A 27463-nucleotide genomic window follows, 5' to 3' on the forward strand; every position below is an offset into this window, starting at 1 on the left:
TTCGTGTTTGTGGGTGCTTGTAATGAGCCACGCTTGGGCTGTTCCGCCTGGGGAAGAGGAGGCTGAGGGGGAGAGCTCAGCGCTGCTTACAGCTTCCTCAGGAGGGGCAGCTCCGGTCCTCAGCGCTGCTTACAGCTTCCTCAGGAGGGGCAGCTCCGGTCTCTTGGCTCTCATGAGCAGTGACAGGAGCCGAGGGAATGGCCTGAAGCTGGGTCAGGGCAGGGTTAGGTTGGGTATTAGAAAAGGATTTTCACCCTGAGGGTGGTCGGGCACTGAACAGGCTCCCCAGGGCAGTGGTCACAGCCCTGAGCCTGTCTGAGTTCTAGAAGCGTTTGGACACCGCTCTTAGGCACAGGGTGGATTCCTGGGGTGTGCTGGGCAGGGCCAGGAGCTAGACTCGAGGATCCTGAGGGGTCCCTTCCAACTCAGAATATTGTGTGGTTATTATTCCATTGTGTTTGCACGCTCCATTGCACCTTGTACTGTGCTGCCTCAGAGCCAGGGAGAACAGCGAGGCTGGGCAGGGACCACTCCAGGCCATCCTTCCAGGCCATCCCTCCAGGCCCCTGCTCCACTGGGTCCCCTCGAGCACAGTGCTCTGGATCATCGTGTCCAGGGGCACAGGAATATCTCAGTGCCCTGCTCCACTGGGTCCCCTCGAGCACAGTGCTCTGGATCACCGTGTCCAGGGGCACAGGAATATCTCAGTGCAGCCTGTTCCACTCACTCATGCAGTAAAGTTCTTCATGTCCAGGTGGAACTTCCAGTGTTCCTGTTACCTCATCCCACTGTTCAGCACCCTGGCTCCAACCTCACAACACCCTCCCTGCAGCTGCTCATGGGCAGTGACAAGCTCCCCTCTCTGTCATCTCTCCTCCAGCCTAAACAGCCCCAGCTCCCTCAGATTTCCTTGTAAGACAGATGCCATCTTCACAGCCCTCCCCTGACTCACCCCGGGGAGCTCCATGTCTCTCCTGTACTGAGTAACCCAAGGAAAGAAGAAAAACAGCCCAAGAAAAACAAAACCCAAAACCCCAAAGACCAAGATTTGGCATTTTCACAACCATTTAAAACCCACCCAGCCACAGTTGCAGGGCCACCCACATTTCCCACAGTTTTCCACTTGGCTGGCCTGTGCATTTTTGATAGTTATGATAAGACCTGCTCTCCCACTGGCTCTACAAGCATGTATCCAGCCTGGGAGAGTTTCCCTCTGCTCTGCCATTATTCTGGCCTGACCTTTTTATGGGGTGTTGGAACCATAAATTCCTGGTTTATGGCACTGCATAGGAATGGCCCTAAAGCCTTTGGCTGATGCCAACTCTGATGGTTCATAGTAAAAATAACTACTAGATGCCAGCTATGATTCCCATGGCACTCAGGGGACTTTCAGGATCCCACCCCACACCAGCAGCAAGCAGGCTTCACTCAGGGAACTGGGCTGCTCTGAGCTGCTCCAGCACATGATGCTGGTTGCAGTCTGCAGGACTGATACTGGATCCAACTGATACAACTTGAGGTCTCCAAATCCTTTTGCAAACTGCAACGTGGACCCTCATGCCTAAGACTGCTGTGGGAGCTGTGTGCTCGCTTGGGTTTTTTTTTGGTTGTAGTTCCAGCTTTCTATAAAGAAATTCCATTTTGCACTTGCAGCCTGGCTGGCAGGGCTGTGAACTCCCAGCCCTGAGGCACCTTTTTCAGCAGGCAGGAACACAGAGGGATCATCCAAAACTTGTATTTCAGCAGGCTCTGCAGGCTGCATGGAGCCATCCAGTGGAGTGGATCTCTAAGGAGCTGCAGAGTAAAAAGCATCTCTGGCAGGGAAGGGAAAGGTAATCCCAGGCTAGTGGGAACAGCTTGTTCTGTGCAGGACAGGAGGCCATGGGGTTTTTATGGCCTTTCTGTTCAACAGAAGCTTTTAAAGGACCTCTGGCTGTGCTCTGCTTTGGTTCTGGAGAGTATTTCTTCCAGTGATTTCCCTGTCCTTTGTTTAGCTGGTTGTAAGCAGTGTCTGTTGCAATCACAAAAGCCACATCTGAGATGGAAAGGGTGTAGCCCTGAAAGCAGCACTGTCAGAGGCCAAGCAGCACCACCACTGACCTCCCACTGCTCTGGGTGAACCACAAGGTGGTAATCTGTGTTTTGAGAAAATAACTGAGGAGCACAGTGGTGCCAGTGCTCCTGCATTCCCAGCCCAGGGCTGGCTGCAGCTCAGCACTTGGGGTCTGCTGAGCCAAGGCTCCTCAAAGCCCCAGGGACACTGTGGGTGCACAGGAGAATCCTGTGCTGTGGCAGAGGGCTGAGCAGGTGGAGGGTTTCAAAATCCTGCAAAGAGAAGTTGTGAGCAAGAAAAGCTTTTTCCTGTAAAAGAAAATAAACCCTTGCTGTTGGTGAGGGGGCAGACATACCCTGTGCCCAATAATTAATTTGCAAACTGGCTCCAATGTGGCCAAGTCTGACAGGACACATGTGTGTGAAACAAGACAATTGTGAAAGGTGAGATGTTAGAGGAGATGAATTCCTCTCTTTTCAGCAGATCAAACCCCCTTGCCTGGTCCTGCCTGCATCAAATCCCAGCTGATCCAGGCAGTGTGCTACAGACTTGGCAGCTCACAGCCTTAGAGGGTCAACTCTGCCCATGAGCTGAGAAAGCAAAACCAACCAGGAGCAGCACAAATGTACAAAACACTCCAGTTTACTTCCAGCACCATTCCCAGCATGTAAGTTACACCTCTCCCAAACAGAAATCTTACTTTTCCCAGTCCCACAGCAGTGCAGTTCAGTAGTCAATGGGCTTAGAGCCATTTCCCATCTTAGCAATGGAAGTGATCTTTCAGCTTATTGGATCCCAAAGAGAATTCCTGCCAGCAAAACAGAACAAGCTGCTTCCAGCAAGACAAGAGGCAGCAGTGCTCTGCTGGCTGTCTCCCCACAGAGCCCTGCAGGCAGTGCTGGCTGCCCTGGCCCCTCTCAGAGTGGGGGCACCCCCCTGAATTTTCGGATGACGTTGGCCAGCCGCTTGGCCAGCCCGCCCCGGCTGGGCTCCTCCACGTGGAACGTTCTGGTCAGCAGGTTGTAGAAGGAGCCGTAGCACACAGCCACCACGGTGCAGGTGAGGCAGATGACGTTGTAGGGCATGCTGAAGTCTGGGGTTGGCAGGTTCACCAGCAGTGGCTCCGTGTACAGGCGCACAAAGTAGCTGGAGCCATCAGAGGAAGGAAACCTGGAGAGTGGAAGAAGGAAAGGCAGGGTCAGCCTGCACAGGACCAGTGCTTGGTGCTCACCAGAGAGGATGAGAGCAGCTACAGCCCACAGGTTGTGGCACAGCCCAGCTCCCCAGCACAAGCACACTCACAGTGAGGTGAAGAGAGGGCTCTGCTCCACATCCATGTCCTTCATTGCAGTGACACTGGGCACCAGGGCACTGAGCACAGATGAACTAAGGGCACAAAGAACACGCCAGTGTGAGTCCTGACAGCAAAGACATCTCCAGAGACCTGGGCAGTTAAGTCCTATGCAAAGCCCAGAAAGGGATGAGGAGCTGAGGAATGTCATTACCCAACATAAAAGCCATGATTGGGGTCAGGTGGGTACTCTGTCCACTTCAGTAAGGCCCTCTCAAACTGGATTGTGATCTTGGTGACGGAGTTGGCTGGCAGCTGGATCAGCATTTCCAAGAGGTGAGGCCGGCTCCGGTCCTGGGCTGGCTGGTAGTGGATGTAACCTAACCCCAAAGAGATTTCCACAATAGCCCCAGGGGAGCCTTGTCCAATCTCACATTGCCTGGACATCTCCCATGAGGCGGGTGCTCCTACTTCCAACGTCCTGAGAGAGGTTTTCTGGGCAAGTGAAGATGTACCCATAGCAAAAAGTATGTGTAAAAGCTAAATTTAGCTGGTCTTTAAAGCTACTGACCCATGACGGTCAGGTATTCATAAGGAAAGGTTTAAATGCAAAAGAAAACCCAATTATCAGTTTTAAATTGAGCTTCCTGTGCTACAAAAGTTAATTCATGTTGGTTTAAACCCTTATTGGATTATGAAACACTATCCATGTGCCTCTTATAAATAAAACTTACTTAATGTTCTTATCTGCTGTGAGCACTGAACTTGGGGCTAAGATAACATCCTAAAATGTTTTGTTTCACAATCCAGTTTCCCAGTGACCACTGGGGTCTGAGGGAGGGACTAAACCATCTTTGGAATGAGCTGCTCATGTCAAGGGAATGGGGTGGCATGTGCAGCTTGGAGGGTTCACTCACTGGGCTTGTTTTCCTTCCCTTTGGTGATGATGGTCAGGGTGTGCACGTAGAGGCGCAGGTACCAGGGCACAGTCTCCAGCAGGATCACGGGGAAGGCTCGGTAGGGGTGGGTGTTGTAGATGAGGGTGCAGATCTCCCCGGTCTGCAGCCCATACCCCCCCACGTAACGCTGAGCATGCAGGGTGGGAATGGGCATTTCCGCTGTGGAAGAGCAAGGACAGCAGAGGGGTGATTTTCAGCCCTGGAGTCCTGGCAGTGGTGCAGATGAAGTGAAGTTCTGCTCACTCACAGCTGTCTTGGGGCCGCTTCCACTTCAGCTGCACATTGAGGCTGCGAGATGTGTTGAAGAGGGAGGGGCTCAGCAGGTCATAGACAGCATAGGTTCTCCTGTCTCCCTGGACAATAGCTTCATGTACTGATGTTGGAGGGGGGGACACTTCCAGCAGCTCCTTTTCCTGAGGAGAGCAAATGGACCATGAAAGGAAAAAGTGCCCCTTGAAGAAACAGGCAGCACTGGGCAAAGTCCCCCCCAGGTAGCCCTGAGCTTTGCCACCCAACAGCCAGCTCTGTGCTCTTGCTAACACCACCAAGCTCATCCCCTCAGCCCTCCTCAGAGCAAGGAAATCACCTCCCTTTCTTAGCCCCTGAGAGGCCAGGCCATGCAGAGGATGGAGGTGAGGATGTTTCACAGCCACATGAAGTGGCTGAACTGAGGGAGCAGGGCATGCTTTCTGGCCCATGAGCTTACCTTGTTCTTGGGGGAAATGTCAACGTAGACTTTGCTCTGCGATGCCAGAGGACACGTGTCAGTCAGTGTGCGAGAGAACATCTTAAACAGGGACCAGTCTGTGGGAAGCAAGGTCAGCTGGCAGGTCAAGTGCTGCAGGCTGGGAGCACTCCAGCACAGCCACCACGCTTACCTTTCTTTCCTTGGCCACTGGAAAAGAAGTCAAAGACCACAGTGAGGGTCTGTCTGAGCTCCCAGGACACAGCCAGGCAGGAGGCATCCTGGACAAAAGAAAAGCAGCTCTGATCACACCTTCTGGATGGGGAGGACACCAGGATGGAGCTGGACCTCCACCAGGATTGCAAGATTTCCATTGGGGTTACCAGAGAAACAGGATGACAGCTGTGTTAGACACAGTGAACCCATCACAGGGTAGCTGGGCAAACCAGTGTGATACTTTGCAATGAGACAAGGGGGCTTTGGATTTTCTCTTGGGGTGCTCAGGGAGGGAACTGAGCCAGCACTTACCCTGCAGATGGGGCGGATGTGGACTGCCTGGGAATGGTAACTGCTGTGGAACAGGCGCTCAGCCTTCAGCAGCACAGCCAGCCCAGCCTGCAGGGAACAGAGGAGAACTTAGCCCTGCCCTGTCCTCTGCTCCCACTGAGGGAACTTCCCAGTGCATGCTCCCAGATTGCTGCTGGGAGCCCAGCTCCATCTGGAGTGGCCCAACTGGGCACAAGGACTTGTCCTTACCTTTGAGCCACATGGCAGCAGCTTCTTCCAGGGGGTGAGGTTCTCTGTGCAGACGACTTCCCGGGGCAGGACAGCATAACGCAGGAGATGGTGATCTGTCCCTGGGCAGGGAGAGGGAGGAGAGCAGGCTGGGATTGCTACAGGCATGAGCACAGCAGCAGTGTTCCACCCCCAGTGTACCCCACATCCCACCACCCTCTCAGTATGCCTGAAATGCTGTGAGCTCCACCAGAAGTAGACCCCACTCTGTTCAGAGTGATTGGAAAGAATGATAAGGATACATCCTAGCAGATCTTTTTTGTGAGTGCCTTAAATCCTGTAGTCCTCACTGTTTCATAAAACACTTTTCATAGAGACAGATAAGGGCCTGGGAGCACCCGCCATGTATTACTTGTGAGTTTTCTCTGTTTAAAATCAAGCGTTGTTTGTAGGGAGAGGAAATCCTTCCCAGGAAAGGTTAACAGATGCTGTTGTACACACCCAGACCCAGAGTCATTGCAGGACCTGCACCTGGAATGCTGGCATTGGCACAGGACAGAACTAAAGTGAGAGGCAAGAGTGAGAGAGCAGAGCCAGGCTCACCATTGGCTAAACCCAGGGGTTTGAAGGATGCTGTTGGAATCACTGTGTTGGTCGAGTCAATGAAGTTGAGAGAAGCACAGAATATTCCCGAAAGGATGTTACTCAGTTCCTTCCAGGCTTTGTCAACACTGTGTGAGAACAGACACCAGAGATTACTCAGCAGCTCAAATCCTTGAAAAAACAAGTGTTAAGTCAGTAACATTCAGAAAATACAGCGGGGTGACCACATTGGGTTACCAAAGCTGCATGGAGTGTGCAGAGAGACTGCTGGGCTGGCATTCTCCAGCTCTCTTGGTATTTTATTCTGACACATCAGATCTGAGGGACACACAGCAGGGCCTCACAGGCATCAGACAGCCAAGGGACATGGTGATGGGCACAGCTGGTATGTGAGGAGAGAGACCAGGGGAGCAGGGAGCACACAGGAGGTGATGTGTGTGAATGGGGAAGGGGCTGTGAGGCCCAAAGCAATGCCTTGGTGCAGCTCCAAAGGCTGACCCAACCAGCAGACAAGGGATGGGACACCTGCAGGGAGGAGAGAGCTCTGTGAGTCCCCACAGGGCTGCTTCAGCTTGAGCAGGGCTGGTGTGCTAAGGGAGATGGTGACAGGTATTGGATGGGACTCAAAGGAAGTGAGTCATGGATGAGAGACCAACATACAGCCCCACTGTATTAGCGCAGCAAGGGTCCTGCAATCCCCTCTGAACCCTCATCCCCCATGCTGTTTTCCCCCAATGACACACACACCCACTGCTTGGTTAGATCAGTGTTATTTCTCTCTGTGCCATCATTAAGTGCTTGTCATCACAGAGCCCACAGGGGAATTACTTGGGCATTTAATGAACAAGGGTTTGCCCTCAGCACCACATCCTGTCCTGTGAACAGATGGGGTATGTTCTGTGGGTTTTTTAAAGCTACTCCTGGGCTCTTCTTTCCAGCAGACATTTTTCAACCCAGGAGGCCCGCTCACACACCATGGCTGCCTCAGGAGTAACAAACAGCTCCTAGGAGCAGTGGCCACAGAGGGGACCCAGAGGGTCCATGGCTGGGGTACCTACTCGGTGACCGTGGGCTGGAACCAGACCCAGAGCTCAGCGCCAGCGGGTGCCTGGAGGGGCGGCTGCCCCCAGTAGCGGGTGCGCCAGAAGCCCTGGGTGAGCGCGAGGTGGAGCTCCCGCACGCCCAGCGCTGCCACCAGCCGCCCCAGCGCCTTCGGGAAGAGCCTGTAGTGAGAGACTGTGGGCAGCGTCAGTCCCTGCCCCTCTCATCCCCTTCCCGACATCACACCAGGGCCTGCCCCAGCGTGACATCACCGACACTGCCTCTGCTTGCGCCATCACACACAGCCTGATTGCGTCACGGCCCCGAGCCCCCCCGTGTGATGTCACCGCTCCGTCCCCACAGCCTCTGCCCTGTCCCTGCTCACCTCACCCCGCCTCTGACGTCACTCCCACCCTTGACGTCATAGCTCGATGCAAACCATCACGTTGCGCGGTCCCTCCGCGATACCCCCGCCCATGCGCACCGTCTCAACCAATAGCAGCGCGGTCCGCCCCCGGACCAGCCAATAGCGGCGCGGTCCGCCCCGGCCGGGCCCGCCCTACCTGCGCCCCGCTGCAGGTCCGCGTCCCAGCGCGTGCGGAACTGGAAGGTGGCGGCCACATCGCCGGTGGGCAGCGGGCTCAGCAGCAGCTCCTCCCGCAGCGCGTCCCGCCGCTCCCGCCCCGCGTCCGCCCGCCCGGGCCCGGGCCCTGCCGCCGCCAGCAGCAGCAGCAGCAGCGCCGCCGCCGCCATCCCACCGCCCGCCCCGCCGCCCGCCCTGCCCCGCTTCCGCTTCCGCCCGCGCCGGCAATGGCGGCGCTTCCGGGGGTGCCATGGAGACGCTGTGAGCGCTGGGCTGTCCCGGCCTGGCACCGGAGCCGCTGCGCGGAGCGAGCCCGGAGCCCCCGCGGGGAGAAGCGCCAGCCCGGCTGTGCCTGCGCCTGCCCCAGCCCAGGGGCGAGCGCCAGCGCTCTCACAGAGCCGCAGAACGTTTGCGTCGGAAAGGACCCAGAGGGGTCATCGTGGTTAACTCTGGTGCTGTGAGAGGGCATCGAGCGGCTCTCCGAGCGCTCCCTCCGCCACTCCGGAATCGGTGCTGAGGGGAAGCCCTGGCGCCGTCTCAGCTTGGGCGTCTCCCCGTGGGGTGCCCCAGGACGCTGCGAGGACTGTCCCTGTCCCCAGGTGACTTCCACTTCTCAGCCATTCCCGCGGCTCTCCCTCGCTCCTTCCCGCAGAGCAGCGCCCATCTCCGGGTGCGGAGCCATCCGGGAGCGCCCCGCTCCCACACCCGCCAGCCCGGGGCCGCCCCCGGGCAAGGGAACGGCAGCCACAGCAAGGCAGCGCCGGCGGTGACGGTCCGATGGCGCTCACAGCATCTCCTGTTCTCCCCGTGATGGTCTGAGTGTGGTGATGATTTGTTCCAGTAGGAAATAAGCATAAAAATTATAGCAACGTGTGGTTGCCACTTAGCACCTGTCGTACCTTGTTGATTACCCACTTACTTGCTCAGATCTAAGGTCCTCATGCAACGTTAACTTGGAACTGACAATGTGATTCAGTATTTGTGAGGAATAAGGAGTTACTTTATATCTCTTTTTCCCCCTCTTGCTAATTAATGGCATCACATAAAACCAGAAAGTCAGCATGCCCAGAAAAAAAAAATAAAGGTAATATTTACATAATATTGTTGGTTTTGTTATTTGATTTTTTTTTACACTGGGCAACTCCTTGCAACAGGATACTGGTAGGTAATAAAGGTTTAGATGCATTTTGGAAGTGATCAGCCAAATTAAAGGTAAAAACATCCATCCAGAGCTATTAAGTACCCTATACCTAGGTAGAGAAGTCCCTGTGCTACAGCCTGAACAGTCATGAAGCCTGCCTCTTTTTTCTTTATCAATTCCCCAGCTTAAGGCAGCACATGCAACACATTTCTGCTGCACTTGGATATGGGGTACTCCAGCTGGTCCCACAAAGTGTTGGTTGAACCCAGGAAGAGTGCAGTAATGTCTCAGCACCCCCTGGGAAGCAGCCAGGAAGAGGAGAGCGTCCCCTGCTTATCTGCCAGGCTCCTTTCCCCGTGGTGACCACGGCTGTGCTGATGCAGGGGCAGGGACAGCGCTTTCCTGGCCTGCAGCCACTGATGGTGGCAAGGGGCCTGTGGCCAGCTTTGTGCCCAGCTTTGGACCAAGTGGGCTGTAAAGTGGCCTCATGTTGGTGGTGCTTCCTCCATCCTGTGGAGCAGCACAGTGGGAGCAGCTGCTGCTGTTCTCTGCTCAGCCCATCTGCATGGGAAGTGCCCACTGTGCTCATGGCTGGTGGCTGCAGGTCATGAGCACCCCAGCCCTGCTCAGGCCAGCTGCCTCTTTCTTGCTCCCCATGGTGCCCTTCTCTGCCAAGGCCTGGGCACAGGAGCCAGCCCTGGGCTGTGCAACAGGACATGTCATTTGCTTCTGCATAGCACAGTGAGCACACTGGCTCTGCACTGCTCTCCCTCCTGCAGTTCCCTCTGAGCCCTCAGCCCCCAGTGACACACACACACCCACTGCTTGGTTAGATCCGTGTTATTTCTCTCTGTGCCATCGTTAAGTGCTTGTCTGGACAGAACCTTTGTCAGTAGGGCAGGGGGAATGGGATCCTAAGGGATGGCTTTCTGCAGGTGGTGGGGCTGTGGGATGCTGAGCATGTTGGAGGGTGGGGGGGATTGAAGCAGGGAGTGTTAGCAGCAAAGCCTGAAGAGTTAATTTTGGGAGCTTACAGTACCCCTTTCCTTCTCCTTTAGCTGCCAGGAGAACACATGGAGGGAGAGGAGAGGAAAACCATCTCTCCCCTGTGGCAGGGCAGCAGTCCAGGACGGGGTTCACTGAGCACCAGCAGCTTTCCTTCTGGGCTGGCCAGTCCGTAGGGAGGAGGCTGGGAGCAGGGCAGAGCTGCCTGCTAGCTTCTCACCACCTGCTCTTTGGGACTGTCCTCCTGCAGGTCCTCCTCATCCGACTGCACCACGGGGGTCTCGGCCCCCTCCTCGCTGGTGTCCAGGCTGTTCAAATCCGTGGAGGCAGAGGAGGTGGAGGAAATGCGAGATTTGCTCTCAGCTGCGTTGGGCACTTGCAGGGTGATCTCCTCTGGGCACTGGCTGGCATCTGCCCCTGGGGAAGAGAGGAGTATGAGAATGAAAAAGGCTCTTGGAGGTTTATTGCTGCCTGAGCTTCATGGATGGCCCCTCCAATTCTCACTCCTCAGTGGGCTGTGCATTCCTGACCGCTCCCCACGTGGCTGCTGCAGCCATTCCCCACCTCACACCCCCGGCTTGGCTCAGGGCAGTTGCTGCACATTCCATCCCCGTTTTTGGCAGTGGAGCCTCTTCCATCTTGCCTGAAACACGGCTCAGAGCCACGCTGTGTGAGGCTGCTGGCTGCAGCAGGCGAGGAGACCTTTGGTTTGACCTCACTACAGTGTGTGAGTGGGGAGGAATGTGCTGGCACCCTTTGCTTTCCCTGCAGACCCCAGCCCAGCCCCTGGGGTGTGGCTGGGAGGTGGGGAGGCTCTGCAGCCTCCCTGCTCAGCACAATGGGTTCTGCAGCATGGAGGGGACCTTGGGAGTTGTGACAAGGCACTGGCTGCTCCAGAGAAGCTTCAGGACAAGGGAATTTGACTCACACACTCTGGGAAGTGCCTGGGCTCTTGTGTCTTTTACAGCACAAGGAATTTACAGGGGTCTGGATGTCTGGGCTGGGGAGGTGGATAGTGATGTGAAACAGCCCAGCCCTCCAACTTCACAGAGCCAGCACCAATATCTGCCTTTGGGTGGGTGTGGATCTGCCCCAGGGCTGAGAATCAGTCAGTGTGGGCACTGGGGGCAGGAAGGGCTTCCAGCCTGGCCCACAAAGGGCTTGGGACTGCACATACCTGGCAGAGACCCAGCAATGCTGCTCTCCTCTGTCCCACAGCCCAGAAACACATCCACAGTGTCCTGGTCTGACAGGTCCAGCACATCCATCTGCTCCAGCATGTCCACGTTCACCTCCATGGAGGAAATGCTGCCTAAGGGGGCTGCAGAGACAGAGGCCAGTGAAAAGGTAAGTGATAGTGCCAGGCAAAGGGCACCATCAGCTCTGGGCAGGCAGGACCCTGAGGTGGGAGACCAGCCTTGCCACAAGGAACTGAATTCTACTTGCTGGTAAGAGGTCCCAGGAAAATCATGTTTCCTTAAAACATCCCTCTGGAAGCCCCTGCTGTATCACTGCAGTCCTTGTCCCTGCTCCAAAATGCAGCCTGCCCAGAGCCAGACTCTACAGGGCACAGCCTGGGTACCCATGTGCCTTCAGTGGAGGGCTGTGAGTGACCCACAGCACACCCACACACAGTCACTGTGGTCCCACCTTGGTTCAGGTCATGCATGTCCTGTTTAGGCTGGGGATGTCCCAGCAATCTCCAACCCCTGTGTCACTGTCCCCTGTGTCACTGTCCCCTGTGTCACACCCCCAGCCCCCTGCTGGTGCCCACAGCACGTACGTCTCCGGTGCTCAATCTGCAGGTGGGACATGGGGAAGAAGAAATCCACATCGTGCTGGAAAACCTCCTCAAAGAACTTCTGCCTGTCCCGCAGTTTCAGCTGCTGCTGCTGCATCTGCTCTGCATCCAGGTTCCGCTGGGCCTGCTCCATCTCAGCTGGGGAGAGAAGGTGAGGAGAGTTGGAGCAGGCAGGGCTGTCTGAGCCCTCCTGCCTGTCCCAGCTCACTGCACGGCTGTGCTGGATGGTTGGTGGTTCTCTTCTGCTCTGCTTTACCAGCACACATTGATTTAGTCACCGTGGATGCATGTGACACACCAGAGCAGCAGCATCACCAGCACTTGCTGTGCTGGAGCCTCAGATCCCTCCCCTGAGGTGCAGGGCAGCCGGGAATGGGGAGCTCATGTGCGGTGCTCACAGCTGCTGAAGGGAATTCTCGAGGGGGAAGGGGAACTGGGGTGAGATCAGCCGCGGTTTGCACACTTTCAAGTTTCAGTTTCCCTGCTACCGAACAGAGGGCTGTCTGTGAATGCTAACGAGCAGGGGAACTCCCAGGGTCAAGAGCTGGCCTTAGTGCTCCAGGCTTTCTGGGCTGAAGGATGTATAAGGAATGAAAAGAACTGGCAACCGTGTCACCCCTGCCCTGCCTGTCACACCCCCGCCACCACCGTCACTATAATTGCAGCCGCACCCACGCTCCAGGCTCACATCCCTGCTCACAGCCAGCTTGGCTTCTGCCTGCACAAACATTTTCATTCCTGTAATTCCTCCAGCAGTTCACTGCCGGTGCTTGTGTCCCCAGCTCACGGGAGGGAGTGATGGGAGCCCTTGGGCTGTTGTTGAAGGAGTTTGTTGCTGCATCCCCTGTCTTGATAACTTCCTTTTGGGCTGGGTACCCAAAATAACAAGGACTCAAGTGGCACAGAGAGGCTGTGGCTGGTGGCCCCAGCTGTTCCCAGGCTGGTGTTTGACCTCAACCATTCCACATTTCCTTTCTGCTGCACTTGGCCCAACCGGCACAAGGAAAATGTGATCATTGGAGCAGGCAGTGTAATAACCAAGGAAACCAAACAAACATCCTGTGCTCTGCCTGAGCACAACCCAAACCCTCTGCTCCTCCAGCCTGGGGAGGAGGGAACAGAGGGAGCAGCATCCCCACCCTGTCTGGCAGGAACAGGGGCAAGGACAGCAGGGAACTGGCTAAGAGCAGCACAGAGCAGCACAGGAACCACGCTGGAGAAAGATGCTGAGCCTGGTGAGATGTCATGGAGATCAATGTTACATTTTCCTGAGAGCTCTTCCAGGGCTTCTCTGCATCTTGTTTCTGGGGCATCCTTCAGTGAAACCCATCATCTGCAGGTGCTGCCCAGAGGGCTGGGCTGTGCTGGCAGCACCACGTGGGGATGCACCGTGACTCAGGGCAACTCACCACGCACTCTGGAAGAGGCTCTGGTCCTCTTCTGGCTGCTCAGCGTCTTCCTGCAATGCCTTGGGCAGCAATCCAGGCTGCCTGAAGGGCTCTTTGCCTTGGTATGTCTGACCAAAGCACTGATGCTGAGGCTCAGTGCAGGGCCCGGGATGGTGGTGCCAGTGAACCTTTCCTGCTGGGAAAGCCGACTCACCAGGTGGCTGCAGCCCGATGCTGCTGGGTACAGCAAATACCTCCAGCCTCCCTGTGCTATCTGCAGAGCAGAATGAAGCCAGGGACAAGGAGGGGGGGTGATCAAGGCACTGATTATGGAGCTGTCTCCCTTCAGCAGCTGGCTGTCCCAGGCAGAGCTGTGCTCCCCAGCCCAGCTGTGCAGAATCCATGGCAAACTGCCGCAGTTCACCACACCGAGGAGAGCCCATCTCCAGCTGTACAGAGGCTGGGCTCAGGGCAGAGGCTGTGCTGGCTGCAGGATTCAGGGTGACAGGCCAGCTCTCCACGGGACATCTCGCCAAAGAGACCTCAGTGCAGAGGTAAGGACCAGAGTCCAAATCCTTCTGCAGTGCAAATACGAAATAAAGCAGAAAGCTCTTGTGCGCTGTCCTGAGTGCCATGAGCGCGGCTGCTCCGGGCTGTTCATGCTCTCCCTGCACGTGACCGATACTCGCAGTAAGTGTGCTCGGCGAGAGTGATGACGGCTGCTGGTGGCAGCATTCCTGTGGGCGCCAGGGTTTCTCTTGAGGGAGAAATTAGCAGGACCTGTTTATGAACTTGTTTTCGAGCTCTGGTCGGGGAGTTGGGCACGAGCACTGAGATCCCATTATGTAAGGAACGCCGGCAGCGGGAGGCAGCAGCTGGGGCTGTGCTTGGCCCTGCCTGACCCGTGACCGCGGTGAGAGCCAGGGATGGAGCCTTCCCCCCTCGCACGGCCCTTCCGAGCCCAGGGGGAGCGAACAGCCTTGCCAGTGTGGCTGCCCCTCGGCAACCCCGGCCGGGGAAATAAAGGAGCGCGGCGTTCCCTGCCGCGGCCCTTCCCATGTGACGGCCGGTCACACTCGGTGGCTGTCAGCCGCCGGGATTGTCTCATCCCGCTGGCATGTTCCCACCGCGGGACACGTTAGCACGCACAATGCGGCCCCTGTGCACCGTGGGGGATCTGTCGGTACCTGCTGGTGGCCTGGCTTTTATTACTATTGTCATGGTTATTACGAGAGCCCGCTGAGGCGAGGGGCTGGAGGCTGATCAGCATTCCGAGCCAGGCTCTGCCCCGCTGCCTGAGCCGCCCAGCGCGGCTGCGGCGGCTCCGAGCGCCCCGCTGCCTTCAGATCCTTCCGGCTCTCACGGCTCATTCAGCGCTGCTTGGACAGCAAGCGGGGCCGAACACTTCTGCAGAGTTTGGGCGGGCAGGACAGGGCAGGATTCCCCGCAGGGATTTCCTCTCACCTGCTGCTAGGCAGATGGCCACAGGGTGGGCTGCGGGCGAGGAGGATGGCCCCAGCGGTCCCTCTGCCCTGCCAGAGCACACCAAAGAGCCACCACCCCTCGCGTTGTGTGGGCTTGGGGCCACGCTGTGGTGGGGAAAGGCGTGGGAGGGCTGGGAGGCAAAGCTCTGTCAGCTCTCCCATCCACAACTTCGCCAAAGCAGGCTTGGGACAGGAGCAACTCCTGGATGCAGTTTGGATGGGGCAGGGGCCAGACGGGGCTGGAGGGTGCGGGGAGCACCAGCTCAGGGTGTACTCGGACCCAGCTGCCTTTCTGCTGGGAGACAATGCATTTTTCATCCCTCATGGCCATCGGGATCCCGGCACACCCCCTCTGTGCCGGTAAATAGGAGGGGTGTGTTTGGGTTGGGAGAAGGATTGTTAGTGAAGGCACAAGGCCAAGAGAAGATGGGAATGGCCTTTTCTTGAGGCCATAGCTCTGCAATATCTTGCAGAGATTTCGAGGGATTTAAAGAAGGTCCTGAAAAATAATATGGGCTGTGGAAAGGAGCAGCAGGTGCTGGCGAGGTGAGCAGAGTTTAAGTGGGAGACTGCTCCAACCATGGGTCAGTTCTTTGGTGAATGAAAGGGCTGGAGTAAGAGCCTTCCTGGAGCCCAAACCCCTGACTCTGCTTGTCCAGAGAAGCCCAGAATGCCCCACTGCCCCCAACTTGCCAGAATGCACCTTCCCCCCCCGCCCAGGTCTGCAAGGAGATGGGTGGGGGGCAGTGCAGCTCCTCAGCTGCCTCGGCATCTTCTGGGAGGCTGTGCAGAGATGGCAAACCTTTCCCTGCCACCTTGCCCCAGCACAACCCCTGCAGAACAAGGATAACTCCCCAGGGCTTTCAGCTCCTTCAGCCTTGGGAGAAGCAGCTGCCAGGGAGAGTTGGGAATGCCCAGAGAATCACGCAGGGTCAGACCATGCAGAGATGGGATGCTCAGACTCCAGCTGCCTGAGTGTTAATGCCCTGCACAGTTCTCCATGGGCACGTCTGACCTCGTGTTGCAGCACAGCAAAAAATAACCGTAGTTCTGATGAGAGGAAATGCACCGGGCGAGTGCGAGGGAGGCAGTGGTTTTGGCAGGGCTGCTCGCTGGGAAAAGCAGGGAGGAGAGGGAATGGAGAAATGGAGAGAGAGGACACGGCACCTCGTAACCCCTGTGTGTGCCGTGGTTTCATCGCCTGCACTCCTCCGAGCGATCTCCAAATCCCCTGCGTCTCAGCACTAAAAATATCCTTCCCTGCCGCCCGGAGCTCTTCCCCGGCAGAGGCTGTGTCATAAGACCCTGCTATTTGCGGGGCCCTGCTTCCTTTCACGCGAGGAGAAGCATGAGAACGGAGCAGCGCGGTGCCCGAGGCACGGCAGGCACAACCCGGGCACGGTGCCTGGCGGGCTGCTCCTCCACAAGCCCCGCTCCCCCGGCTGCCGCTCGCCACGGAGTTTGCTCTGCCCAGCATCCTCAGCCCTGCGGGTACGGGGGGGATCCGCTCCTTCCGGCAGCCACGGCGCTCTGAGGGCTGCCGAGCCCACTCCAAAACAAGCCCGCGACCCAACAGGTTCCCGAGCTCTGCCACTTCCCAAGCAGGTGTCCCTCCAATCCCCCGCTCCCCGAGCATCCCCGTCCCAGGCGCGGAGCTCCCCGCCCGAAAGCAGCGGGGCCGGCAGCAGGTTGGTGCAGCGAGGGGGCTGGAGGCTCCGGGGGCAGGTGGGGCACAGGGGCTTTGCCAGGGGCATCAGGTGGGCGCTGCGGGGAGGATGGACGGGATGTGGCACCCCAGCCCTGCCCGCCCGGTGCGGTGTCCGCTGCCATCCCGCCGAGCCCACCCCGCGGCCGGCACTTACCGGGCAGCCGCCGGCTGCGGCTCTGCGCCCCGGGCCCCGACATGCGGCTGCTGCCACCGAGCCGGGCCGGGCCGGGCCGGGGGGGGACGGGGATCAGTGCGGGCCCCCCCGCCGCCGCCGCCGCCGCCGCCGCTCTCCCCAGCCGCGCTGCGGGGCGGCGCTCGGCGCGGCACGGGGCGGTACCGGCGCGCCCATCGCCGCCGCACCGCGGCCGCGCCTCCCGCCCCGCCGGGGTCCCGCACCGCCGCTGCCGGGGATGGGGTCTGCCGTGCACAGGGACAATCAGAAGGTCCCGTGAAGGGTCCCTAGTACCCACGGAGAGCAGGGTCCCCGTGCGCGGTACCCGGGTCTCTGCTTTGCGGGACCCACGGCGTGTCCCCATGCAGGGTCCCTGGTCCTGCAGAGGGTCCCGCCCCAGGCAGAGATCAGTGCTGGGCTGCAGGGGCCCTGCCCCGGCAGGAGCTGTGCCCCGCGGGCAGGAGGTGGGCAGGGGGAGGCAGAGGGAGGCAGGGGCTCTGCCTGGGCAGGGAGAGCAGTTACCATTATTCATGCTCGCTTTTTCTTTGCTTATCTTCTCAAAATGCCCAGCTCACGCATTCCCGCGGCAGAGAGAACAGCATCATGTATTAATGGGCCCTCCCCGTGTCACTCCTGGCCTTGTGAGACCCTTATCCCCGGCAGACCCCACTCCGGGGTGCTTTCTCCCACGTTCAGCCCTGCACATCAGGGCTGATCCTTGGCATGGCCAAGGGCTTGGCCGCCGCCTCCTTCCTGTGTCTCAGCAGGGTGAGTCAGTGCCTCGCCGTGCCCAGCGCCAGCTCTGCCCGGAGCCCGGTCAGTGCCAAGCCGGAATGGGGGACATCCACTGTGCCCTTTGCTGTGGCTGGAAGGGAGTTTCCAGTGTCTGTGGCGTGCCCCGCCTGTCCCGTTCTCAGTGTGTTCCTCTCGCTGTCTGCATAACAAAAGATAACTGGGTATTGTTTGTGTCCCGGCTTTATTTTGGCTACTGTTGCTTTGCTGTCCCCCCTATTTCTCCTGGGACCTCCTGCTGCCGAAAACCGGCTTTGTGCTGGGTACCCGGAGCCTGCACCCTGGCGCTGGCTTCAGCTTTCACGGTGGTTTTGAATTTTATCCACGTAAATGTTTATCCCTGTCCATAAGCCCTGCCAGTCCTTCCTGCCTGATGTTGGCATGTTGTGGGGTGCCAGCACTGCGGTTTGGGGGGACCAGGCCGGTGTAGCACCAATGGGGGCTCGTGGTCTCTGAGCAGCTGCATCACCAAATCTCTGCCGGGTACCTGCCGGCGCTGGCTCGTTCACAGCCCCGTGTGGCCTCGGGGCAGCATCAGCCTGTGGGCACCGTCCCTGCTGCCCCCCTGGCCGGCCCTGCCGGCGGAGGGGCGAGGAGGCAGCGCCGGGGAATTAGCTCAGGTCTCTGCTATGTGACACGTCTGTGTCTTTTGGCACCAGGCACGGCTGCGAGGCGTGGAGGCTGTTTGTGCACTCACGAGTTTCCGGAGCGCCCCGAGGTCCCCAGAGCTCACTGCATCCCCAATCCCCGCTGCGGGGACGGCACATGTGGGTGCTGCCCGTGCAGAGTGACACGTTCCCAGATCCCTCGCTGTCGTGGCCCCTTCATCCTCCCCTTGCCGGGAGGGCGTTGGAAAAGCACTGATATCATCGGCACCGAGCCTGACTCATCCTGGCTCTTCAGCACAAGCCGTGCCGCTCAGCGGGGCACACATTTTATTCCAATTAAACCATTGCAGGCAAGCCAGCTCTACATAATGATTTTTTAAATTTTTTTTTTTACTCGTAGCAAAGCGTGCCTGCCCCGGGCCAAAAGGTGAGAGGGGACAGAAGTGACGCTGAAGTCAGTGGAGAGTCTCCACTTCTGGGACGGAGCCCTAAGAATAATTCTTGCCAGAAACCTGCAGGGTCTGTCTCGGCTGCCGCAGCATCCCTGCCTGCCTTGTGCCTCCAGAGCAGGCTCTCAGCACTGCCCTGTGCCAACAGCCCCCGCCCTTTCCCCAAATGCCCAGGTCACGAGCCCAGGCGGGAATGTCACCTCTTCTCCCCACGACACGGAGTCCAAAAGACCCCGGGGGGGCAGCATCAAAGTGCCCCTGTCATTGTGAGAAAAATGTAAGGTGACTTGTTCCTCCTGCCCTTCCTGCTCAGGTTTTTCCCGTTTATTAGAGGTTTGGGAGGTGAGTCAGGGAGCTGCGGGGTGAGGATGGAGCTGGGGAGGAATCGGCAGCTAAGGAAAGGCAAACCAGTTCCGGGCACAGGTGAATCACTTGCTGGTGAAAATACATCTTATTTTCTGGGAAGCATGCGTGGATGGGGTTGGGAGTGAGCTGCAGCTTGACTCCATCAGAAAATTGTGGAGTCAAGAAAAAAAACAAGGCAAGGCAAGGCTGCTTTTCCAGTAAATGAGGCGATACACTGCAAAGGAGCAGCCTGCAGCCGGCAAAGCTCCAGCAACCCGTGGTCCTGTGGCTCCCTTAAAAGGGGCGATTTTAGCCTGGGACAGCGGGGAGACAGAAAAGCCATAAACACCCTCAAAGGAATGTGGCTGCCGAGAAACGAGAATCTCCGCAGGCGAGGCGAGGTGGGGGGAGCCTGGATGGGGTTTGCACCAGCACTCGGTGCCTGGAGCCAGCCTGTTCCTTGGCCATGCCCTGTCCCGAGGGAACACCCCCTGTCGCAGTGCTAACAGTCCCTGTGTGGTGCTGGGAGAGGCTCCTGCCAAGCCCCGGGGGTGTCGTGTCCCCATGTCCTCGGGATCCATGCCATACAGACATTCCTGCTTGCCAGCTGCTGGCACGGGAGCAGGTAGAGCTGGGAGGTGCTGTGGGGACAGCAGGACACCAGCCTGGGCCAAAGAAGGAGCAGGCAGGGCTGGCAGAGGGTGCCTGTCCCAGGGGAATTTCCTCTTCATCATATCCCACTTTTTTGGGCAGCTGTGCTATTCTGCACAGACTTTGCTTTAGTGCCATGGAGCAGCCCTGTGTGTCTTGGGACATTGTGCAGCTTCTTGGGAAGAGCCCTTGGGGCTGGCTTGTCCCTGCAGGTAGCTGTGGGCATGTGGTGACACCTCTGGGCCAGGTTCTCCCCTGCGTGTCCCAGGCTGGTGGCAAATGCAATGTGCCTGACTGAAAGGAACACGCTGCTTGATTTTCTTCAAGGACTGATGAAGACGCAACACGTGGCACTCATCTGTAAATAAATGTTATAGTTCATTGTTTTTGTTGATCTTTCATAAAGAAATAGTCTTTGGTTTTCACACCCCAGCCCTTTTTGCATTAAATTTGGGTACCTGCAGTGGTTGCAGAGTTGTGGTTTCCAATTGCTCCAAGTTCTTGGGGCTGGAGGTGTCTGGGTGTGGTGGCACAGCTGCCCCGGGGGTGAGGGTACCCGGGCACAGAGGGGTCCCACTTATGAGGGTCCTGGTAGCAGTCGTGTCCATGGGCTGGTGCAAAGCAGTGTCCCCAAGAGCAAAGCTGTCACCAGCAAAGAGAGGGGTCTGACACCCCCAGCCTCCACAGCAATGCCACCAAAGCAGGCAGGAAACTTTCTGCTCCCCTTCCTGCTGGAGCCAAAGGGATTCCTGGAGCAAGAGCTGGAATCAAGCCACGACCATGCAAAATCCCAGCTGATGCCACAAAGACCACACAGCCTTGGGAATTGCTGAGCCAGGGTGTGGGCAGAAGGTTTTGGAGCTGTAGGTGCTGATGTTTAGTCCTTTGACCCTTCAAACGTTCTAGGTTTTGCTTCTAACCCTTCACTGTGCTCTCCTGCGCTGTTCAAGAGACTCAAGGAAGGAAGAGTTCCTTGCTCTGCCCGGAATCCTGCTGCTGGCAGCGGGCACTGTCCCATGACTGGTGTCACACCCGGAGTGGGCAGCAGAGGCGGCGGTGGGCAGGGGATGGGGGCCTTTGGGGTGAGGATGCTGGTGCGGGGGTGCCGTGTTCCCGGAGGTGGATGCAGAGTGTGGGCAGCGGTGGGTGCTGGCCGAGTCCCGGCCAGATGCGATGCGGGAGGTGCAGGGCTGCGGGATCCCGGGGCTGAGGGTGAGGGGCCGGGGGTGCTCCTGGACGCTCGATAGCCTCGGCCCAGCCCCCTCCTTAATTAGCCGCGGCCGGAGCCGCTCATTAGCGGCGGCTGGGGACGGGTGCCCTCCCCGCGGAGGCGGGAGGGAGGGGAGCGCTGCCGGCCCCGGTGGTGCGGGCACCGGCGCTGGCACCGGCAGCGGGGCTGGAGCCCGAGCCCGGCGGAGGGATGGGGCAGCGGCGGGGCCCGGCCGTGCTGCTCCTCGCCCTGGGTGAGGGGATGCGGCGGTCGGGGCGGGGGGACCGGGCGGTGTCCGGGGGGATGCGATGAGGGTTCCCTTCTTCCCTCCCTCTCTCCCTTCGTCCGGGCGGGTCCGCGCGGCTCCCCCCGCCGGTCGCTGTCCCCCGCCCCGGGCCGGGGGTGCCGGTGTCGGGATGGCAGCCCCGTGACCGGGCTCGGGTGGCCCCGTGTCCGCGGGGCTCTGGGCAGACCCTGACAACGCCGGGCACGGCCGGGGGGCGGCGGGGGCTCGAGGCTGTCCCGCGGGGAAGGGGCCGCTCCCCGGCCGGGCACCCCGGGGCGGGGGTGGGCTCTGTCCCCGGAGGTGCCGGTGCTCACCTCGGCCCCCGGTGCTGGCAGGGCACCTGGCCGGGCTGCTGGCAGCCGGACCCACCTGCGCCGATGCTTACCGGGGCCTCTCGGACTGCGTCCTCAAGCTGGGGGACAGCATGGCCGCGTACGAGGAGGAGGAGGTCATGGAGCTGCAGGGGCTGCGCAGGGTCTGCAGGTGAGTACGGTGCATGGCCAGCCTGGCTCCTGGCATTGTCCCTGTCTGAAGGCTCCTGCCCTCCCGAGTCCCGTCGTGCCTGCACACACACATGTGCTCCACACCTCACTCCGGTTTCACGTTGACCCAGCGAGCTTCTTTTCTCTGTCCGTCCATCCATCCACCTCCTAACTGTGTCCCACCGGAGTTTGTATCCCTGGTCCTTGGCAGCAGCTCCAGCCCCAGCACTGGTCCCATCAGACCCTGCATGCCCGCAGCCAGGAGGAGCCGAGAGGGACCCAGGAAAATCTCCCCTGCACCCCAGTTTTCAGGCAGTGCTCTGCCCCAGTGCCCAGCACTGCTGGGAGCAGCCCAAAAGAAGCTTTCTCCCTCCCTGTCTGGACCCTTCATCCTTCAGGCTTGGATTTCTCCCAGCCCTAGTTTGCCCGAGTTTGTAGCGATGCCCTGAGATGACGATATTAGCAGGATGTTAGCTTTAACAGAACTGAAGAGGAGCTGGGCAAGGAGGGGTGGTGTTGGGCAGTTTGGAGTAAGGCCCGCTTAAAAAGCAGACGAGAAGCAGCAAGGTGGATGTAAAATGTTCGCAGAGATAAATGGAGGCAGCTTTGCATCTCCCGAGTGAGCTGTGGGGAGTGAACAGGAGTTACAAGGAAATGCAGATAGCAATGAATGGAAAAGCCACGTGCCTGGGGGCGGTGGAAAGCTGGCAGAGCAAGGTGGAGGGCTGAGTGCCCTGGGGTCAGGCTTTCTGAGCTGCTGGGAGCCACCCTGCAGGCTGGGACATGCTCTGTGTCCCCCTTCTCCAGGAGACAGCCCGGATCAGGATGAACAGCCTCTCTGGGGCCTGCCTATGGGTGGGCTGAAATGGGAACTGCTCTGCTTTGGACAGAATTGATACTTTTTGGTTTGTTTGGGTTTTTTTTTTAAAGGAGGCTTCTTGGTATTAGAAAACACCCAACAGTCGGCCCAGCCCATGCTGCTGCTGGCTGCTGGAGGAGAGGTTCCTTTGCTGAAGGAGCTGGGTGTTTTTACACGAGAAATGCGTGAGCTGAGTTTTTCCTGCAGCCCAGAGGCACAGACCATCCCAGAACAGGTCCTGGGATCTTCCCTAGCAGGAAGCTGATGATGTCCCAGCTTCCTGCCAGGAAATATTTCTGAATTATTTGCCTTTGACACTCAGCCTTATCCACTGCTGCTTGCATTTCTGGAGCTGATCCCCTCTCCAGGAGGGTGGGTGAGGGATGGACAGGGAGCCTGGGGGGCTGGTGGTGTCTCAGCTCGGTGTGCAGCCTGCCTGCCTGAGCAGATGGGGGCTGTGGAGGGTGAAAGGCTGGGAATTGCCATCCCAGCTGAGAGCAGATCCAGGCCGGAGCTGCCATTCTCCTTCACCTTCCCAGCTTGTCTTGCCTGAAGACATGGGGTAGGTTTAACTCTTACCTGTCTGAGCTGCCTGCTGCTGCTGCAGGTTGGGAGTGAGCACTGGAGGTTGCCAGGGCTGGCACCAGCTTTTCTCATTATCTGGGGAGGTTTATTCTGCCACAGTGACTCGGTTTAATGAACTCCCTCACAGCTGGCGTTCTGACGTAAGCCCCAGCTCTGAGCAAGCAGAGTGCTCAGGTTTGCCTGTCTGCACAAAGTGTCATCTCCAGCACAGGGCACAGCACCGTGCTGTCCTTTACAGGTGCACAGTGTCCCCTCTCAGCCAGCTGGACTGCATCCCCTTCCTGACAGGTGACATGTGTGCCTGGAGTGTTGGCAGACACGGGGAAGGTGTCAGAGCAATTGCTCCTGTCCTCTAGACTCCTGTCTTCCAGCTTGCAGGGAGCTGGGCGAGGTGCCCAGCCCCAGCCCATTGGGACAGGACAGCAGAGCAGCTCCTGCTTTATACCTGCAGGACCACAGGTTATCTTTGCCTGTTTTCTCTTTTCCTTCTGGTAGTCTCCAAAAGCCTCTTTCCACTGAACAGCTTCTACTTGTGAAAGTAATACCCAGCAGATAAATGGAGATGATTCTAATGAGAACACAGTGACTAACTCCTCCTGCCCCTGCCCATACCTCAGGAAAGCTGAGACAGCCTGTGGGAGCTCTTGTCCTTCTCCATGCTTTGTGCTCCCATTTGCCCTTGACTCTGCTTGGAGAAAGTGATGAATGAGATGTGCTGGGCCTTTGTTTGCAGCCTGTGTGAGATACTCAGGGAAACATTTGTTGATGGAAAATAATGGATTTTATTGACTTCGAGAGAAAAGGGAGGGGGAAAAAAAAGGAATAAATAATTTCAGTGTTTTGAGATTTGGAGTTTTAGCCAAGATGCTCTGGGAGATGATGGAGGGGATGAATAGTCTGGGAAGCTTGCACAAAACACAAGGGTTGCTGCTGCTCAGAGGGCAGCAAGGCACTGCCTGGCATCCTGCACTGTGGGAGTGCAAAGGGACTGACAGTGTGGTGTCTCCCTGGCTGCAGGTATTGGGATGAATTCCACACCTGTGCCCTGACAGTGCTCTGGGAGTGCCAGAAGGAAGCAGCAGCTGTCTGGGAGATGCTGAGAAGGGAGTCCCGAAAAACCAAATTTCAAGGCAGCTTGTTCGACCTCTGCAGCCCCAGCATGGCACAAAGCTCTGCCTGGACCCACGTTCCCAACATTTCCATCCTCAGCATCCCCCTCATTGTCACTTGGCTGAACTTATAAACTGCAGCTCTGTGAGTATCCCAACAGAAGTGGTGGCAGGGTGTGGTGTGGCATCTTTCAGATCTGTTTTCCAAACCTTTGAGGAATGCACTGTGTGGAGCTCAGAAACTCCCAGCTCCATCCTGCACCTGTGAGACATGGAAGAGCTTGGCAGCATCTCCAGGGTGTTGAAATTTCTCTGTAATTTGGAGTAACTCCTCTCCCCCTTCTGCCTGAAGGCACGGGCACAGATCTGGCTGTCGGGAGATTTGGGAACTTGTAAATACAGGGCACAGGATTTGGAGAGAAATGATAAATTCTGGAAAAAGGATGAATGCTGGATACTTCTGCACTCTTTTATGGCAACTGGAAGGAAACCTGTTTACTTTGCTGACTCTTTCCACCAGATCAACTCTCCAGGGTTTTGATTTGGACACTCAAAACAAGATGGGTCTTTTTCCCACTGCTCCCTGAGGTGCAGGGGATGGTGTCTGTCCTGTCACAGGCTGAAAGGAGCCCTTACTGTCCTATACTGGCCTTTCTTCTTTGAGGATGTGGTAAAACCCCTGCTGAACAACAATCACAGTTGCATGACTTCTCTTGCACACATCTGAATTCCTGAGTAACTTCTGTGTTATGTGTAAATCCCTTTTCTATGGACAGAGGTGAAAAATATTTGGGGGGAGAGGGAGTATCAAGCTAGGAGGAAAAAAGGGATTTATAGCAACTCTTCTGCTTTAAAGTTTTCCCCAAGGTACCTGTAAGCAGCTGTGGGTAGAAGTGTGTAATTCCAGAGTATTAAAGTTTGTTGTAGAGCCAACAGCATGACAGAAGTTATTTGTCCTTGCTCTTGCACAGTCTCCTCTTGTCTCCTTTATGGCTCAGAGTGTTGTCAGTTTTGCAGCTTCAGTACAAGCATGGAAGTACTTGGAACCAAGAGGTGTTTGCAAGTGATTTCTGAGTATGTTGGAGAAACACAACAATTTTATTGGTTAGCCCAAGGCAGTCTGTGTTTTAAGGATGCTGATGGATCTCTGTGCCCTGCCTGGCTGCACAGGGCCATGGGGTGTGTGCTCACAGTGTGAGCAGGGAAACCAGAGCCCTGCTAACTCCACAGATCCCACCAGATGCATTCCAGGCATTGGGAAGCTTCTGGAGCAAAGGATCTTAGTCCTAACAGTGCTGTTGGGTCATGCTGCTTTCCTCTGGCATTCACGTGTTCTTCCTCTTACCTTCACTATCCCTCAACACTCTACTCCTGTAGCAGCAGCAGGAGATAATGAAGAAATTAGAGCAAATTCCAAGAAATAAGCCAGAGCAGCTGGTGTTCAGACAGCACTTCAGTGCACAAGTTATTACTTATGTATTCAGTACTCAGCATCTGGGGCACAAAGCCTTAGGGTGAGCAGTGGAGAAAGGGTAAATCAGAACATTGTAAAACCTGGAGTGAACCACTCAGATGCTTCACTTTTCTCTTTGTACTCCATGCCAACAGCACTGTTTGCTGTTTCATCCTGTTCCCTCTCCCCTGGTAACTTTAGTGGCTGGGGAAAGTGAAGCAGGGGAGAATGATGTACAACCAAGACTGGAGTATTTTGGCTCCAAATCCTGTACCTGCTCTTTGTTTAGAACAACTGTTTGATGCCATTAGGAAAAGAAATAAGCACAGCCCCCTAAAATCCCACACCCTTTGCCTTCTCTTTGAATTTGGCAATTCCTCTCTTAAAATTTTCTATGTTGAAAAAGCTTTGGGGAAAGGGAAGGTGAGAGAATTAGATCAGCAAGAAATCATTCAGCAAAACCATGGCAATTCCTCTCTTAAAATTTTCTATGTTGAAACAGCTTTGGGGAAAGGGAAGGTGAGAGAATTAGATCAGCAAGAAATCATTCAGCAAAACCATGGATGCAAATGGCTGACTGCCACTGTCTCTGAGAAGAACAGGTCTTGGGACATATCTTCCCTGGAAGCAAATCCCTCAACTCTTGCACACAAAAAAACCCCCAAAAGATTCATTAAGAAACAAAGACCATCTGCCACTGTTCTGGTATGGAGCAGCAGATTTTTTTTGTAAGCCAAAGGTGCTTCTAAATCTGACTGAAAGCATGTGAGAGAAAACTAGGTCTCACAGTATGGGAGTGATGAGTTTCCTCAATCAGTATTTCATTTTTAGCAGAACTTCCTCTATGACTAGGACAATTAAAGTAGAGGTCCTTAAAAAAAAAAAAGTAATACACAGGTTCATTTCTCCTAGGCAGTCAGCAGCCTTTCAGAAAGATTTCTGATCCTACAGCACACTTCATGCTGATGCAGTGCAGCTCCTGGGATGTCCTGCAGCCTCAGTGTTAAAGCCCCATTTGTCAAGGATTCTTCTCATGGCCTTGCTGTGAGTTTCTCCAGACACAAAGCTGTCCCCAGATCTCCACCCCAGGGGAGCTGCTGAAGCTGTTACAGTCTCATGTATTCAGAAAGAAATGGGTTAAGTGTTCTTTAGTCCAAAGTCTTCACCTTTGTTCTTGCAGGGGAACAAAGGTGGCAGCTCTATTAATACAGACCCACAGCAACTCTGGGAGCAGCTGGAAGACAGTGGCTTTGTCTCCTTGCTCTCAAATTCACTGTAATTAATCCTCAGCTCCTGCTTGCCTCAAGAACAGCCCTGAACACAGGAGTTCACACAAGGCTTTGGTGTGGTATTAAGCCTTAAAGTAAACCTGCAAGCTTTCCCTGTCCCTGCAGGACTGGGATGTTCTTTCTCAAGAATAGCACCAAGAAGCAGCAGAGGACAAAATGACCCTGAAGCAGTCTGAAAACATGGCTAACAGCAGGGCAGTACTCATCACCCCGAGGCAGCACTGCCCTCTGCTCCTCACCCTGATCCCCACACAGCACTCCCTGCTCCTTTCTGAGGGAGATACTGGCACCTACTGGAGATCAGTTTATATCCAGGCTGAGGTGACTGGGACAAAGGCAAGTATCCTTGTACGGGAAAAATGAGATTTTAAGAAGGGATGGACTGACTTGCTGCAGGGGCAGCCCTAGGAAGTGACCTTTGGGTGGCCCTCCAGGCTGGCTCCTGCCCAGAGAAACACTTGTGTAAACTCTTCCCTCTGAAAGCTGCTGCTGTTTGAAACTCTGCTTACAGGAGCTGTGCTCAGGAAGGGGTCCTGGTGAACTGCCCCAGTATAAAAAGTGCTGGTTACATTTGTTTAGACAGAAATCCTCCTTTGGAGACCTGCTGAGCATGTAAAGCAGCAGGATGTCATCCTACCCCCATTTACAGTGTCTGAGTGTGAGAGCAGGGATTGAAATTCAGCTCAGCTGCTCAGT

General features: G+C 56.6%; 3 protein-coding genes across 5 annotated transcripts; 1 reads left to right on the forward strand and 2 right to left on the reverse strand.

The window, feature by feature from the left end:
* Positions 1-2679: 2679 nt before the first annotated feature.
* On the reverse strand, positions 2680-8141 carry PIGT (phosphatidylinositol glycan anchor biosynthesis class T). 2 transcript variants are annotated; one of them, XM_054644460.2, is made up of 12 exons: positions 7931-8141; positions 7385-7562; positions 6327-6454; positions 5745-5845; positions 5517-5603; positions 5182-5269; positions 5010-5107; positions 4551-4716; positions 4262-4430; positions 3559-3825; positions 3356-3439; positions 2680-3223 (listed from the first exon to the last, which is right to left on the reverse strand). In XM_054644460.2, exons 1-12 carry the CDS (start codon positions 8118-8120, stop codon positions 2971-2973), a joined length of 1809 nt encoding a protein of 602 aa, XP_054500435.2. In that variant the 5' UTR covers positions 8121-8141; the 3' UTR covers positions 2680-2970. The 2 variants fall into 2 exon arrangements, with proteins under 2 accessions (XP_054500435.2, XP_054500434.2); XM_054644459.2 differs by having other exon boundaries at positions 3559-3724; positions 4262-4462.
* Positions 8142-9916: 1775 nt separating this feature from the next.
* DBNDD2 (dysbindin domain containing 2) lies at positions 9917-17334 on the reverse strand. Of its 2 annotated transcripts, none has more exons than XM_054644574.2 (4): positions 17172-17334; positions 11880-12035; positions 11274-11417; positions 9917-10513 (listed from the first exon to the last, which is right to left on the reverse strand). In XM_054644574.2, exons 1-4 carry the CDS (start codon positions 17179-17181, stop codon positions 10305-10307), a joined length of 519 nt encoding a protein of 172 aa, XP_054500549.1. In that variant the 5' UTR covers positions 17182-17334; the 3' UTR covers positions 9917-10304. The 2 variants fall into 2 exon arrangements, with proteins under 2 accessions (XP_054500549.1, XP_054500548.2); XM_054644573.2 differs by lacking the exon at positions 17172-17334 and adding an exon at positions 16632-17028.
* A 3465-nt stretch (positions 17335-20799) lies between these two features.
* LOC129127691 (neuritin-like) lies at positions 20800-24963 on the forward strand. Its single transcript, XM_054644528.2, has 3 exons — positions 20800-20957; positions 21326-21473; positions 23934-24963. Exons 1-3 carry the CDS (start codon positions 20915-20917, stop codon positions 24157-24159), a joined length of 417 nt encoding a protein of 138 aa, XP_054500503.2. The 5' UTR covers positions 20800-20914; the 3' UTR covers positions 24160-24963.
* The last annotated feature ends 2500 nt before the right edge of the window (positions 24964-27463 follow it).

This window comes from Agelaius phoeniceus, chromosome 17 (assembly GCF_051311805.1).
Source record: "Agelaius phoeniceus isolate bAgePho1 chromosome 17, bAgePho1.hap1, whole genome shotgun sequence".
In the NCBI taxonomy this organism is placed as follows: domain Eukaryota; kingdom Metazoa; phylum Chordata; class Aves; order Passeriformes; family Icteridae; genus Agelaius; species Agelaius phoeniceus.